The following is a 13753-nucleotide window of genomic DNA, read 5'->3' as shown; positions in this document are numbered from 1 at the left end:
GACTTATAGTCCGGAAAATACGGTAAATCAGTAGGGCTCAGTCAGTCCCAATCAGGTAAGTTGACAAAAAACACTTGTTTGTGTGCAGCACCAGGGAGCAGAGTCTGGTCCTCAGCAGCAGTCTGGAGTCTCTGGAGAAGAGGGAGGAGGTTCTGCAGGACAAACTGGGTTCTCTGGAGAATCAACACCTGCAGGATGCAAGCAAGCTGAAGAGCCAGCTGGACCAGTCCCAGGCCCACACACACACACTGCAGAGAGAGGTACGCACATACTGCATCCTCGAGGAATTGTCAAATAGGCCCTAGTGAATATTGAATTTTATTTTTGCTTGACATGCCCAACCCTAGTACACACACACACACACACACACACACACACACACACACACACACACACACACTGCAGAGAGAGGTACACAATCCCTTGAAGTTGTCACTTCTTGGATATTTATAGAAATGAAATGTGATATAGAAAGTGTGTCTGTCTGTCTGTCTGTCTGTCTCTCTGTCTGTCTGTCTGTGGGGGTGTGTGTGTGTCTGTGTGTGTCTGCAGTATGAGGAGACACAGTCCCAGCTATTGGACCTCCGTCAGCACTATGAGAGAACCGAGAAGGAGAAGCTGAAAATCCACAAGGAGCTGGAGCAGTGCAGGAGCAGCCTGAAGCTGCTGCAAGACAAGACCAGCTCCGTAAGCACACACACACACACACACACACACACACACACACACACACACACACACACACACACACATACTTCCTTTTAATAATACCAAAGACCATATGAACTATTTGGGTTTTAATCTTTATTCTTGTGTTCACTTAGCTTTGAATCCACATGTTTTCATTAGGTTTTTTCCCACAGTTTTCTATTATTTTTTTTTGCTTAAAGGTGCAATATGTAATACTGACAGCTAGTGTTTAAAATAGTTAGTGCAGTACAAATTCAAAATACTAAAGAGAGTCCAATATTTACTCGGGGTTTGTAACGTCTCTGGTCACGCAACTGTTAGAAACATGCCGGGTTTTTTAGGTCGGGTAGAATCTATCTCCGTTGATCCTGTTAGTTTGTTTGCTGCTTTCATGGCTGTACTAACATTACAGCTGTAGCGCGCTGGGTTTACATGTTTACATGTATATCTGGCAACCCGGCCTGGCTGTCAAACTGGGCAGTTGATACCAACACACACACACACACACACACACACACACACACACACACACACACACAGGCCAAAACAAACAGACATTAAGTCACTGAACGAAAATTTCAAAAGGGGAAAATACCGGCATTAGCATTGTTGTCAGAAAAGATAGTATTTTCAACTTAGCATGTTTCCTTAATGACCTTAATCTGATGACGCATTGGGGTCATTTTTGGATTTATTACAGGAAATGTATTACATATTGTACCTTTAAAGATTAATGCAGAAGAAGCACCAGACTTGCTCATGGACTCTAACCCACCCAGCACTTCCAGTTCACAGCCTCCTTACTCACGTCTTAACTTGCTAATTTTGGACCCCAAAAATCTCTCCAATCTGGAATCAGACCTTCAGTCCTGGTAGAGGACTTATAACAACCTCTGTGGTGGACGTGAATATAAGCAGATGGAGTGAATAACTAAATATAAATGATAAGAAATCCTCACACATCATTGTCTCTCCAGCCTTTCCATCCTGAGCTGATCAAACAGTTTGTGACATCTCCAGGAAACTCAAGTCAGAAGTTGACAGCGAGGCAGAGCAACCTCCTCCTCCTCCTCCTCCTCAGTTACCCTCCTTCCTCTTCTCTCTCATCTTCAGATCTTCTTACTCTTCAGTCTTTTGTCTCGTTCCTCAGGTTTTTGTTTTTCAGAATAAAAGTCCTGATCCAGATTCACAGAATTAGATCAACTCACTTTGTTTTCACCAGGGATGCACCGACTCCATAACCTGACTCCAGATGGATTGCTTCCCATTTGCTCAGCATATCCATCTGGGAACTTTCCGTTGGAGAACTTTTGGGAAGGGGCGAAAATACTGGTTAGCTGATTGGATAAACCATCCGTCTATCACCACCTATATTGGTGATAGACGGGCCAAATCAACCAATCAGATCAATGAAGCCAGCTAAGTTAGTGTAGCTAGCGTTGGTTTGGCTTCAAGGAGCTTGCGGTTTTTCTAATGCCATCGTTTAACATACAATTAAAGGGGTGATAGAATGATTATATAGGGTATTTCACACTGTTCCTTAAGGTCTCCTAATAGGGTATCTAACATTGGTTGGGCTGAATTTTGGGGCGTTAGAGAGAAGACACACCAGCCCAATAATCGGGCGTCGGGCCGTCTGGCGAGGTCGGTGACTCGAGTCTGTTCGGTGTGTCCCGTGCCGTCGGCCGTCCAAGGAGCCGTCGGCTTTAATTTGGGCCGACCCAACATGTTCAGTCAGAGACAGGACAGTCAGAGACAGGACAGTCAGACAGGACAGTCGGGACTCACCCAGAAATGGGGAGCGGATGAGCCGCTCAAAATCTGACGAAAATCTTTTAAACTGACCTTTGTCGATCTGAAATGAAGACAGATTCAGAAACTGCACGGCCTATTTCTCTCTTCAAATGTTTTCAGAAACACGTTTCGGTGAACTATTTTAGTCCAATATGAGATCGTATTCTGAACGAGCCGCCATGACAGTCTGGCTGTGAATTTCTGGAGAAAAAAGACCCACGTGACGCGTTCGTCCAATCAGCTGCCGGTTCTCATTTTCTGGTAAATAATCAGCCTGTTAATGGAAACAATACAGAGTAGCGCCGCCTGCTGCTATGGAGACGTATTACGTTTTGCGCACGCGCAGAGCGTACACTCAAGTCGGCGTCTCCTCAGTGTGTTCTGAGGCATTTTTTGGACCTCGGGACCCGACTGATCAGTCTGACTGGCTTTACTGCCGACAGTCGGCCGTCTGGTTGGTGGGTCAGGGCCCTTACAAAGATAGAAGGTAGAGCCAAATGAGGAGGAATTGAGATGTTGATGCCAACTTTTAGCTTTCTTTTCAAGTTGTGAGATTTGCAGAGGAAAGAGGTATCAATGGGATTTTGAGGTTCTATGTATGTCCTATTTACCCACCAAACTGTCGTTTTTCAACTATGACAAGGTAACATCAGTTTTGCATTCTATCACCCCTTTAAGTTAGGTAACGTAGCTAACGTTAACGTTTTTAAACGTACCATTTGTATGTGACATGAACCTCATCAACGACAATCCCAAGCCCACCAAGTTTTCACGGTACACTTCTGGAAAAAAAGCCTCCAGTGCCGTTGTTTGCTCTTCTTTCAATGAAGGAATACTTTCTAATTCGGATAAAACTTGCGTGATAGCTACGCTCATCTCATCCGTGGAAGCCGCCACGTTGTTTAGACTGAACAGTCGCTTCTGGTTGCGTCACACCTAAACCCGCCTCAAAACCAACGCTGATTGGTCGGTCGTTTGGCGAACGGCTCCAAATTTTCTCTGTCTCAAGATGCCAGACTGATCTGCGAGTGGAAAACTGGAGCTCGCCAGATCAGGACGGTCTCACGAGGCTACCGAATCCAGGATTCGGGTTCTGATTCGGCTGAATATTGGGCTTTTTGACGGGGTTCGGTTTATGCCGTACCTTAGAATTTTTTTTCCACCGACCCAAATCCTACGCTTGCACTCCGCGCGCTACGCTGGTCGACGTAATGACGGCGCCGTTGATTACGGGAAGGTGTTTACGTAGGTGGAGCGTTCAATGCAGCAGGCTGTGAGAAAGTGGAAATGGAACTGGTGAGCAGAAAAGGCGCCGCCAACGATCTCATATTGGTAGGGCTGCCACCTCTTAGTCGATTAGTCGACAAATCGGTCGTTTTGGTCTTAGTCGACTAAGATTTCTTTAGTTGAGTCATTTTTTATGCTTATTCATGCTTAATTACTCATTTCCAAGAAACTTATGAGCACATTTCTGGTAAGCACAAGATTTAAAGTGGTGCTTTTGCAGGATTAATTGTGGAGAAACTCAGTTTTACAGATGGTTCATTAACTACATTTATATTGTGCTTTTCTAGTCTTAACCACCTCTCAAAGAGCACAGCTCTGTCGATTACATCAACTAATCGATTAATCGACAAAATCATACAAGTGTTAGTCGACTAAGAATTTCTTTAGTTGAGGACAGCCCTACATATTGGACTAAAATAGTTCACCGAAACGTGTTTCTGAAAACATTTTAAGAGAGAAATAGGCCGTGCAGTTGCTGAATCTGTCTTCATTTCAGATCAACAAAGGTCAGTTTAAAAGATTTTCGTCAGATTTTGAGAGACTCTAGTCACGCTCATCCCGCTCGCCGTTTCCTGGTGAGTCCCGACTGCCCCGTCGCTGACTGAGCACGTCAGGTCGGCCAAAATGAAGGCCGACGGCTCCTCCGACTGATGACTGCATGAACACACCGAACAGACTCGAGTCACCGACCTCGCCAGACTGTCAGACGGCCGATTATTGGCCCGGTGTGTAGCTGACTTTAATCAGTGGATTCGGTATTCGGCCGAACCCAAAAAATATGGATTCAGTGCATCCCTAGTTTTAACTGATATTTCGAAAAGATATTTCCTGATATTTCAACTTTGGTCTTATTTTCATAGAGTTATCCATCATTTCTTCCTGCTCATTAATGCAGTAACAGAGTCAGTAGCTGAGATCTGGGAACTTAGTGACATTACTAACGACACAAGCAGTCAGACGATCAGGCAGGTTAGAAAAATACATTCAGGTTCCACAAACTTATTTGGGTCATCATTTACCATCCACCTTTCAAAGTGCACTTTGTAAACATTTACATACAGTTCACAGCCACTTCCTGCTTCAATTTTGACCTACCTTACCAACCATACAGTGGACTCTGTACAGTGGAGCCACAAAAGGCTTTATGCAACGTTTGTCACATATTCTGTAGTGGATCCCAACACCTTATGGCGCTTTTCCATCACATGGTACCTGCTCGACTCGCCTCGACTCTACTCTCCTTTTTTGGTTTTCCATTACGAAAAAAAGTCCCTGGTACCTGCTAACAGGTACTTTATGTAGTACCTCCTCAGTCGAGGTTCCCAGCGAGCTGAGACGAGCCGAAAAGGTGACGTGAAAGCGACAGACGGGGGTGTCCTGAACAAACCCGCTATTTTTAAACCGTTTAGCCAGCTGTGTGGTTTTTTTTGCTGCCTCCAGCTTCTTTAGAAACTAAATGTGTCTTCTGGCAACAACACACCTTCCACGTTCTGTGTGTGTGTACGTTAGGTCACGGCAGTTTACTGCGGCGCTGCTTGTTTCAGTTCTGCGGAGGCTCCAGCAGAGCTTTCACCGTAGCCTAACTACACACACACATGCTGGCTCGACGCACACACCAGCGCACAAGTATAAACATCAGGCCACTTTAGGCTACGGTGAAAGCTCTGCGTGGAGCCTCCACAGAACTGTAAAACAAGCTCAAGTGGCCTGATGTTTATACTTGTGCGCTGGTGTGTGCGTCGAGCCGGCATAACGACCAGCCACGCTGAGGTGGGACTAAAATCTGCAATGGAAAACGGACGCACAGTGTGGCGAAGTGAGCAGGTACCATGTAATGGAAAAACGCCATTACTTTGAAACCGACTTTGATGTGTAAATTCGTGGAGTTTCCCTTTTTTAAAAAGCTACCAGTGTAGTTTCTGGTAAAAAAGCAAAGTTTGTCATTCGTTTTTTGCTTTGTCAGCCTTGTTGTAGAAGTTTGTGGTGGTGGTAAGTACAATATGATTAGTACTGATAGAAATGATGGACGAAACTGTGAAAGTAGGACTCAAGTTAAAAAAATAACCTTATATTTCATTATTTTTAGTCCATTCTTTATCTGCACCAGGCACAACATGTCATGTATCGGCACGTTTTATTTTAGCATTTATTGTATAAACCTGTCAAACATTTTTTAGTTTTTAAAACTAAACATCAGATCAGATTCCAAACATTTCACTCTGGCCTTTAAAGACAAGTGGACTGTAATTACCGTCAGCCAGTCTGAGTGCTGACGAGACGTTCTGGTGCAGAGAGTTAAGGAGCTGAAATCCAACCGGAAGATGTTTCCCTTTTTAAAGAGCTTGGTGACGGATGGCACGTCTCCTGTGGTGTTTGAATGTAGCTGTTGGATGTGTTGAACTGGTGGTGTGGCTTTGTAGAACCGGCCGACTCGAAATATACCTGCTGTCCTACAACCCTCCCCTCTCTCTCTCTCTCTCTCTGTCTCTCTCTCTCTCTCTCTCTCTCTCTCTCTCTCTCTCTCTCTCTCTCTCTCTCTCTCTCTCTCTCTCTCGGTCTCTCTCTCTCTCTCTCTGTCTCTCTCTCTCTCTCTCTCTCTCTCTCTCTCGGTCTCTCTCTCTCTCTCTCTCTGTCTCTCTCTGTCTCTCTCTCTCTCTCTCTCTCTCTCTCTCTCTCTCTCTCTCTCTCTCTCTCTCTCTCGGTCTCTCTCTCTCTCTCTCTCGGTCTCTCTCTCTCTCTCTCGGTCTCTCTCTCTCTCTCTCTCTCGGTCTCTCTCTCTCTCGGTCTCTCTCTCGGTCTCTCTCTCTCTGTCTCTCTCTGTCTCTGTCTCTCTGTCTCTCTCTCGGTCTCTCTCTCTCTCTCTCTCTCTCTTATGTATATGTATATATATATATATATGTCTCGCTCTCTCTTTCTCTCTCTCTCTCTCTCTCTCTCTCTCTCTCTCTCATATATATATATATATATATCTCTGTCTCGCTCTCCCTTCCTCCCCCCTCGCTTTAGCTGCTCCATCCTCCATGTTGGTTTTGGTTGATTTGTCGGCTGATATCTTCTTATCCCTCTCCTCCCTCCCTCCCCCCCCCTCCCTCCCTCTAGCCATCCATACTGCAGCCTGTCCAAGCCATATTCATTGGCCTTGTCCTGGCTCTGCTGTACTGGTGTTTCGGCCAGTTGTGGTAGAAAGGTACACACCGACATGACATCAGTCTGTCTCTCTGTCTGTCTCTCTTTTGCCTCCATCTGTACATCCTCTGTGGAAGATAAGGTGACGGAGGTGAAAACATCGTCCTGATCTGTGATGAATTCAGCGTCGCGTGTTGAGAATTAGATCAGAAATGTAGCCGTTCACTGGTTTTTACCCCACACAATCTAACCTTGGCTCAAATGATTATTCTTCCCAAATCTAAATCACGGCCATGACCTTTAACATTCAGTGCTCCTATAAAAAGTAGTTTTTCTATCATCTACAAGGCATTAAATGGGCATCCTTGTGGAATTGTGATGGCTATAATTAGATTGAGATATGTTGAAATTGGATCAAAATCAGTGTAAAATATAAAGAAACTAGAAGGGCACTTGGAGAGCGCAGACCTCTGCCAATGCATGCTCTATCTCACAATGTTATGAATATGCATGTTAACGGTATTGTTTCACACATCTGTGGACCCAAAGGAAGAGTAGCCGATGCACCGGTGAAAGCTAACAGGGATCAGAGTAGTACAATTAAAAAAAGGTTTTTACTAAGTTAGTTTTCATCCCTTTTTAATAACATTATCAAATGAGAAGGGAGGACGAGTTTGAGGTTAGTTACATTTACATTTTTAAAGTTTTAAGTATTTTGCAATTATATTCATCGTTGCTGTAACTGCTGTTAGGGTTGAACCCTGAATTCTGATCAGCTGGACTTTCTCTTCACCTCCTAAACGCCCCTTTTAAGACCCAATATCATCATCACAGCGGCCTGTCGTCATCTCTAACTGCATGCCTGTCAGTCTTCTGCTCCTGCTCTTCTGCAGCGAACACTAAACTCTGCTCTTTAAAGGGACGGGCTCCCACCAACCACACATGTAAAGTTTAAAGAGTTCATTCTCTTCAGTGACTGCAGTAGGGTTGGGTACCGAAACCCGGTGCTAATACGGCACCGGTGCCTAAACGACCGGTATCTACCGGACCAAATTGCAACGCAGATTAAGGTGCCTCATTTCTGTGCCACTTAAATGCCTGCGCTTCTCTCTGATGCTCTGAAATAGACGTAAACAGGAGCATCGCTGCACGTGACGCTAGTTACTTCACTTGACAGCAGCTAACGTTAGCCTACCGTTAGCTAGCAGCTGGAGTAAACACGGTTAAAATGCTGACACTAAACGGTGTAAAGTCTGTCTGTATTTCACTGTAGAGGATTCCAACAGCGGGACGTTAAGCAGTCTGCAGCTGCTGTTGTCGGAAAAACACCACAGATGGTGCGTTCACTTGAAACTAGTAAGCCTCGTGGTGCATTCAAAGTTATTGTAAAATACCCTTTTACCCTATTTTTTAGTATCGGTTCAGGCACCGTTTTAAAAGTATCGTTTTAGCACCGGTATCGGAAAAAACCCAGACGATACCCAACCCTAGCCTGCAGACATTTTTAGTTTTTCATCTTCAAAGAAACATCAGAAGAAAAGCTCTCTGGTTTGATAGTTTTAATTTGGTAGGAAAATGAGAGCAGTTGGTGATCTTTTTGCTGTAGTCCTCACCGTAATCTGTGCAAACTGCTCACCAGGAAGCTCGAATTATAAGGCTAATGTTCTATATTTGGTTTATTGTCAACAATGTGTTCCTCCAGGGGTGTCAAATTTAATTTCCCAGAGGGCCACACTGGAAAATGAGAATCACATCAAGGGCCAGACATTTTATTTACACGCTTTTATTTAATCAAAGGAGTCAATTCAATTTTATTTATAGTATCAAATCATAACAAGAGTTATCTCGAGACACTTTACAGATAGAGTAGGTCTAGACCACACTCTGTAATTTACAAAGCCCCAACAATTCCAGTAGTCCCCCCAAGAGCAAGCATTAGCAGTGGCTATTGCGACAGTGGCGAGGAAAAACTCCCTTTTAGGAAGAAACCTCGGCAGACCCAGACTCTTGGTGGGCGGTGTCTGACGGTTGGGGTTATGACGGTACAGGATGTAGCGTGGCACAGCAGAGCATGGGTGGACGCGGTGGACGCAGCAGGACGTAGCCGGGCATTGCAGGGAATCGCAGAGCGTAGCAGGGTGTAGCAGGTCCATAGCCACAGCTGCACCCAAGACCCAGGTCTTGGTGTCGCCCTAATCTGAGGCGATGTTCTGGGCGAAGAGTCAAATATCTTTAACTGTATTATTGTATGTCTCATATAGTCTTCTCGCTTACAGTTACAGTCGACATAAAGCCCTAAAAAAGTTCCTCAGCCATCAGAGAACAAAGTGACAAAAATGTTTTAAAAAACGGCCAAAACATGGAAAAAAATATCGACAAAAAGTAGGCGGGACAAAATATATTGTGAACCTTAATTGATATGCGGGCCGGATCACAATTTGTGAAGGGCCGGATTTGGCCAGCGGGCCTTGAGTTTAACCCATGTGTGTTAGTCAGTCTCTCAATTCATTGACCTCCCTAAAGCTGGTCACTGTAGTTTTTAGCAAACATTACTCAAACAGGAGGACATTTGTTGGGGACTAATTTCGGCGGCGCATTAATCCACATTTGGTGCTCTAGTGAGTATTTGTGGCAGCAGGATAATGTTATGTGGGGTGGAGTCAAAATAAACTGCAGTGTGTGTGTATGTTCACGGTGATGAGGTCACATGTCACCCAAAGCAACAGTGTGGCTCGTTAATGGGTTTTTAATGTTTCTGGAATAAGATATATCAGGCTCCAAATACAGACGGTACTTGTCAGTAGATTTTTCCGCCGTCAAACTAGCACAAGTGGATTTGGACACACCCTAAACGCACCTGCACCAGGCGCTTCACACCGTGCGCTTAAATCGTTAAAATAGAGCCCTTAGTCCGAGTTTACACAAAGTACAAGCTCAAATAAAATCACTCAGGCAAAATTAAAAAAATAGATGGAGCCGGTTACCTCCAGGATCTGAGCTAAGCTAGGCTAGATGGAGCCGGTTACCTCCAGGATCTGTGCTAAGCTAGGCTAGATGGAGCCGGTTACCTCCAGGATCTGTGCTAAGCTAGGCTAGATGGAGCCAGTTACCTCCAGGATCTGTGCTAAGCTAGGCTAGATGGAGCCGGTTACCTCCAGGATCTGTGCTAAGCTAGGCTAGATGGAGCCGGTTACCTCCAGGATCTGTGCTAAGCTAGGCTAGATGGAGCCGGTTACCTCCAGGATCTGTGCTAAGCTAGGCTAGCATTGGGGGCGTCAGACAGAGTTACAACACGCACGGAGATGAGAAGGGTAGAGAGTTGTTGGAGATGACGGAGTTACCTCATTCAGGTGCAGCTAAATTGGGCGATCAGCAGCAACCCTCTGGAGTACCAGGAGATAAGGGACATCTCGGTACTCCGTCTGTCATGTCACTCTTCTGGAGATAATCACTCAGGCAAAATTAAAAAAATATATAAAAATGTACAGTTTGTTTAAGCTCAGGCTTTTTTTTATGTAGATTAATATTAATTATATTTATTTATTTTACAGTGGTTCCAATTTATGATAAATTCATGTGGAAAGAGCAGGAAATTTGCAACAATTCTTCCAATTTGAATTTGATGTTTCCCCCCCCAAGTATTAGACTAATTACAGCCTCTTTCAGATTATGCTGAATTGTTTAAATTTGTGTTGATCAAAAGCAAGATTCTGCAGTGGTCTGAGCAGTTGAAACGCCATCAGAGAATCAGGATGTGAGCGCTTACTTTTAGAAACAGTAAATAGCCTGTTAGCATGACGCTAGCTGAGGCTTTATTTCGGACTCCTCTGAAACGTCTTGTGAAGAGAAAGGTTTCCTTTTAAAGAGTCGGGCTCGTGCCTTCACATCTGACCATCTCTAAAGGCTCTGACACACCAACCCGACGGCCGACCGTCGGCAGAAAAGCCAGTCGGACTGATCAGTCGGCTCCCCGAGGTCCAAAAAGTTCCTCAGAACACACCGAAGAGACGCCGACTTGAGAGTACGTTCTGCACGTGCGCGAGACGTAATACGTCTCCATAACAGCAGGCGGCGCTAATCTGTATTGTCGCGCAAAAAATGAAAACCGGAAATGAGGGAAGATCTCTCTAGACCTGGTAAACACAGAGCAGGCTGTCGTCAGTCCTTGTTTTCATCAGAGAGAGGTGATAGTAGTCAAGAAGGATCCTTGTTGTCATCCAGTCCCTCCAGAAAAACGTGATTATGTGATCTCATAATTCAATGCATAATCAGCCAAAGTCTGCATATTTATGCCGCATTTTTTCAAATACGCCGCACTTTCGCCGCATAAATTGCAGATTTCCGCGCAAAATATGCGGGGCTTGCATGATTTCATAATCCCCGCATTTTCGTTGCAGAAAAGTCACACATATATCTTAGCAGGAAGTTGAAAAATGTTGCGTTATGAAGTGACGTAATTACGTGACGTGAACATCATCGAAAAGCTGCAAACCCCGCGATGAAACCGCCGTTTTTGCAAGTTCCCGCAATTCAATCACACAAAATTGCATAAAAATTCCGCATATTCCATCACATTTTTTTAAGAAAACGTGCCGCATAATCAAGGATTTTTGCCCTCAACAATCACAAAAAAAACTCCACATTTTTCTGGAAGGACTGAGTATTACTCGCTGAACGGAAGAAAATACCACGGCTAGTAATAAGAAGATACTGGCGTTATCAGCTCCGGTTTTCTCGTGCACTGATTGGCTAGTCAAGGCCTAGCACTCCACCAATCAGATTGGTCACTGAGTCCGACTGCCCACTGGCTGCTTCAACAAGTCAAATCAGCCAGACTCGAGTCAGCGACCTCGCCAGACTGTCCCACGGCCGATTATTGTGTTGGTGTGTCAGCGCCTTAATTGAAAGGCCTCCCTCATTCATTCATTAACTGTCCCTCTCACTTTCAGGGTGTTGGTGCTTCTTTTTTCATTTTTGTATGCATCATTTCCTCCATCTCTTGCTACAGGGTTTGTTAATTTTCCTTCCATTTCTTGCATCCAGTCTGTTGCCTAATCTCAGTTCTTTTTCTCATCCATCTTTTTGCCTTCAAGTCTTTCTTTGGAATCACTGCACTTTGTTCACTTTTAAACCCTCCATCATTCTGTCCATCATGTCCGTCCTGTGTTTGATGCTTGTGTGTCTGACCAGTGTTTCCAGTCGTTTGCCGTGAAGGAAAACTGGTCTGTAACGTTTCTGTTTTTTCTACTCAGGGAACCTCCTCCTCAGCCTCGTTTACTTTGCTGCTTCGTCTTTTTTTGTTGGGTCTTTTTATCTTCTGTTTTATTTTTTATTTTCTCCTCTTTCTTTCCTGAAGCCCCAAAAGATGATTATTATTCAGTATTTAAGTCCTTATCTTATGTGCACGAGTTGTGGGAACGTTTACTATAAACCCATGTGCTTGGCTACCACGCATCTATTATTTGATGCACATAGCCATCTCAAAATGGAGAGAACACTATTAAAAAAAGTCTTTTTTTCACTTCAGAACGGTCTTGCTGCTAGAAAACACAGACGCTCACCATCCTCAGCAGAAACAATCTGTTGTGTATTTTATTTTAGCTTTATTAGCTTTGACAGCCGACCGAGCTAATAAAAGGACTAAATGGATTTCAGACCTTGGTAAGGACTCCATCCATGATCAAATACGTGGTTGTGGAAGATGTAGAGGCTTAGATGGGTGTTTATGAAATGCCAAGAACTATATTCTCAGAAGGCGAAGCACCGCTACTTCTGCTACTTGGGCGGAGGGATTTGCTCGCAGCACCTGAGAAGCCCCGTGGTGAGGAGCAGAGAGTAGCAGAGCTTCACCTTCTGAGAATATAGTTCCCAGTATGTTTACGGTTAGAAGATGGCTGTGTGTCATGTGACCTTGTTATTTGTACATGCTGTGACTCTACAAATCACAACATGTAAACAGGAACATGTTGGCCTTATTTTGTCACTTATTGGGAGCAGTAGGCTAGATGGAGCCAGTTACCTCCAGGATCTGTGCTAAGCTAGGCTAGATGGAGCCAGTTACCTCCAGGATCTGTGCTAAGCTAGGCTAGATGGAGCCAGTTACCTCCAGGATCTGTGCTAAGCTAGGCTAGATGGAGCTGGTTACCTCCAGGATCTGTGCTAAGCTAGACTAGATGGAGCCGGTTACCTCCAGGATCTGTGCTAAGCTAGGCTAGATGGAGCCAGTTACCTCCAGGATCTGTGCTAAGCTAGGCTAGATAGAGCCGGTTACCTCCAGGATCTGAGCTAAGCTAGACTAGATGGAGCCAGTTACCTCCAGGATCTGTGCTAAGCTAGGCTAGATGGAGCCAGTTACCTCCAGGATCTGTGCTAAGCTAGGCTAGATGGAGCCAGTTACCTCCAGGATCTGAGCTAAGCTAGGCTAGATGGAGCCAGTTACCTCCAGGATCTGTGCTAAGCTAGGCTAGATGGAGCCAGTTACCTCCAGGATCTGTGCTAAGCTAGGCTAGATAGAGCCGGTTACCTCCAGGATCTGAGCTAAGCTAGACTAGATGGAGCCAGTTACCTCCAGGATCTGTGCTAAGCTAGGCTAGATGGAGCCAGTTACCTCCAGGATCTGTGCTAAGCTAGGCTAGATGGAGCCGGTTACCTCCAGGATCTGAGCTAAGCTAGGCTAGATGGAGCCAGTTACCTCCAGGATCTGTGCTAAGCTAGGCTAGATGGAGCCAGTTACCTCCAGGATCTGTGCTAAGCTAGGCTAGATGGAGCCGGTTACCTCCAGGATCTGTGCTAAGCTAGGCTAGATGGAGCCGGTTACCTCCAGGATCTGTGCTAAGCTAGGCTAGATGGAGCCAGT

The 13753-nt window shown here is 45.0% G+C and overlaps 1 protein-coding gene across 11 annotated transcripts in view; it reads left to right on the top strand.

Annotated features, from left to right (window-relative positions):
• The window catches only part of slmapa (sarcolemma associated protein a), a 108440-nt gene that overhangs the window by 93605 nt on the left and 1082 nt on the right, over positions 1–13753 (top strand). For 9 of the 11 annotated variants that reach the window (XM_036001823.1, XM_036001820.1, XM_036001822.1 and 6 more), the window contains 2 exons: positions 89–260; positions 553–687. In XM_036001823.1, coding sequence (XP_035857716.1) covers positions 89–260; positions 553–687 — 307 coding nt within the window. Of the gene's footprint in view, positions 1–88; positions 261–552; positions 688–6870; positions 6959–13753 lie in introns of all 11 variants that reach the window. The other 2 variants (XM_036001821.1, XM_036001827.1) reach the window with 1 other exon arrangement.

This window comes from Sander lucioperca, chromosome 6, assembly GCF_008315115.2.
Source record: "Sander lucioperca isolate FBNREF2018 chromosome 6, SLUC_FBN_1.2, whole genome shotgun sequence".
In the NCBI taxonomy this organism is placed as follows: domain Eukaryota; kingdom Metazoa; phylum Chordata; class Actinopteri; order Perciformes; family Percidae; genus Sander; species Sander lucioperca.
Note: the sequence above shows the minus strand (reverse complement) of the source record. Positions and strands in the feature narration are given on the sequence as shown.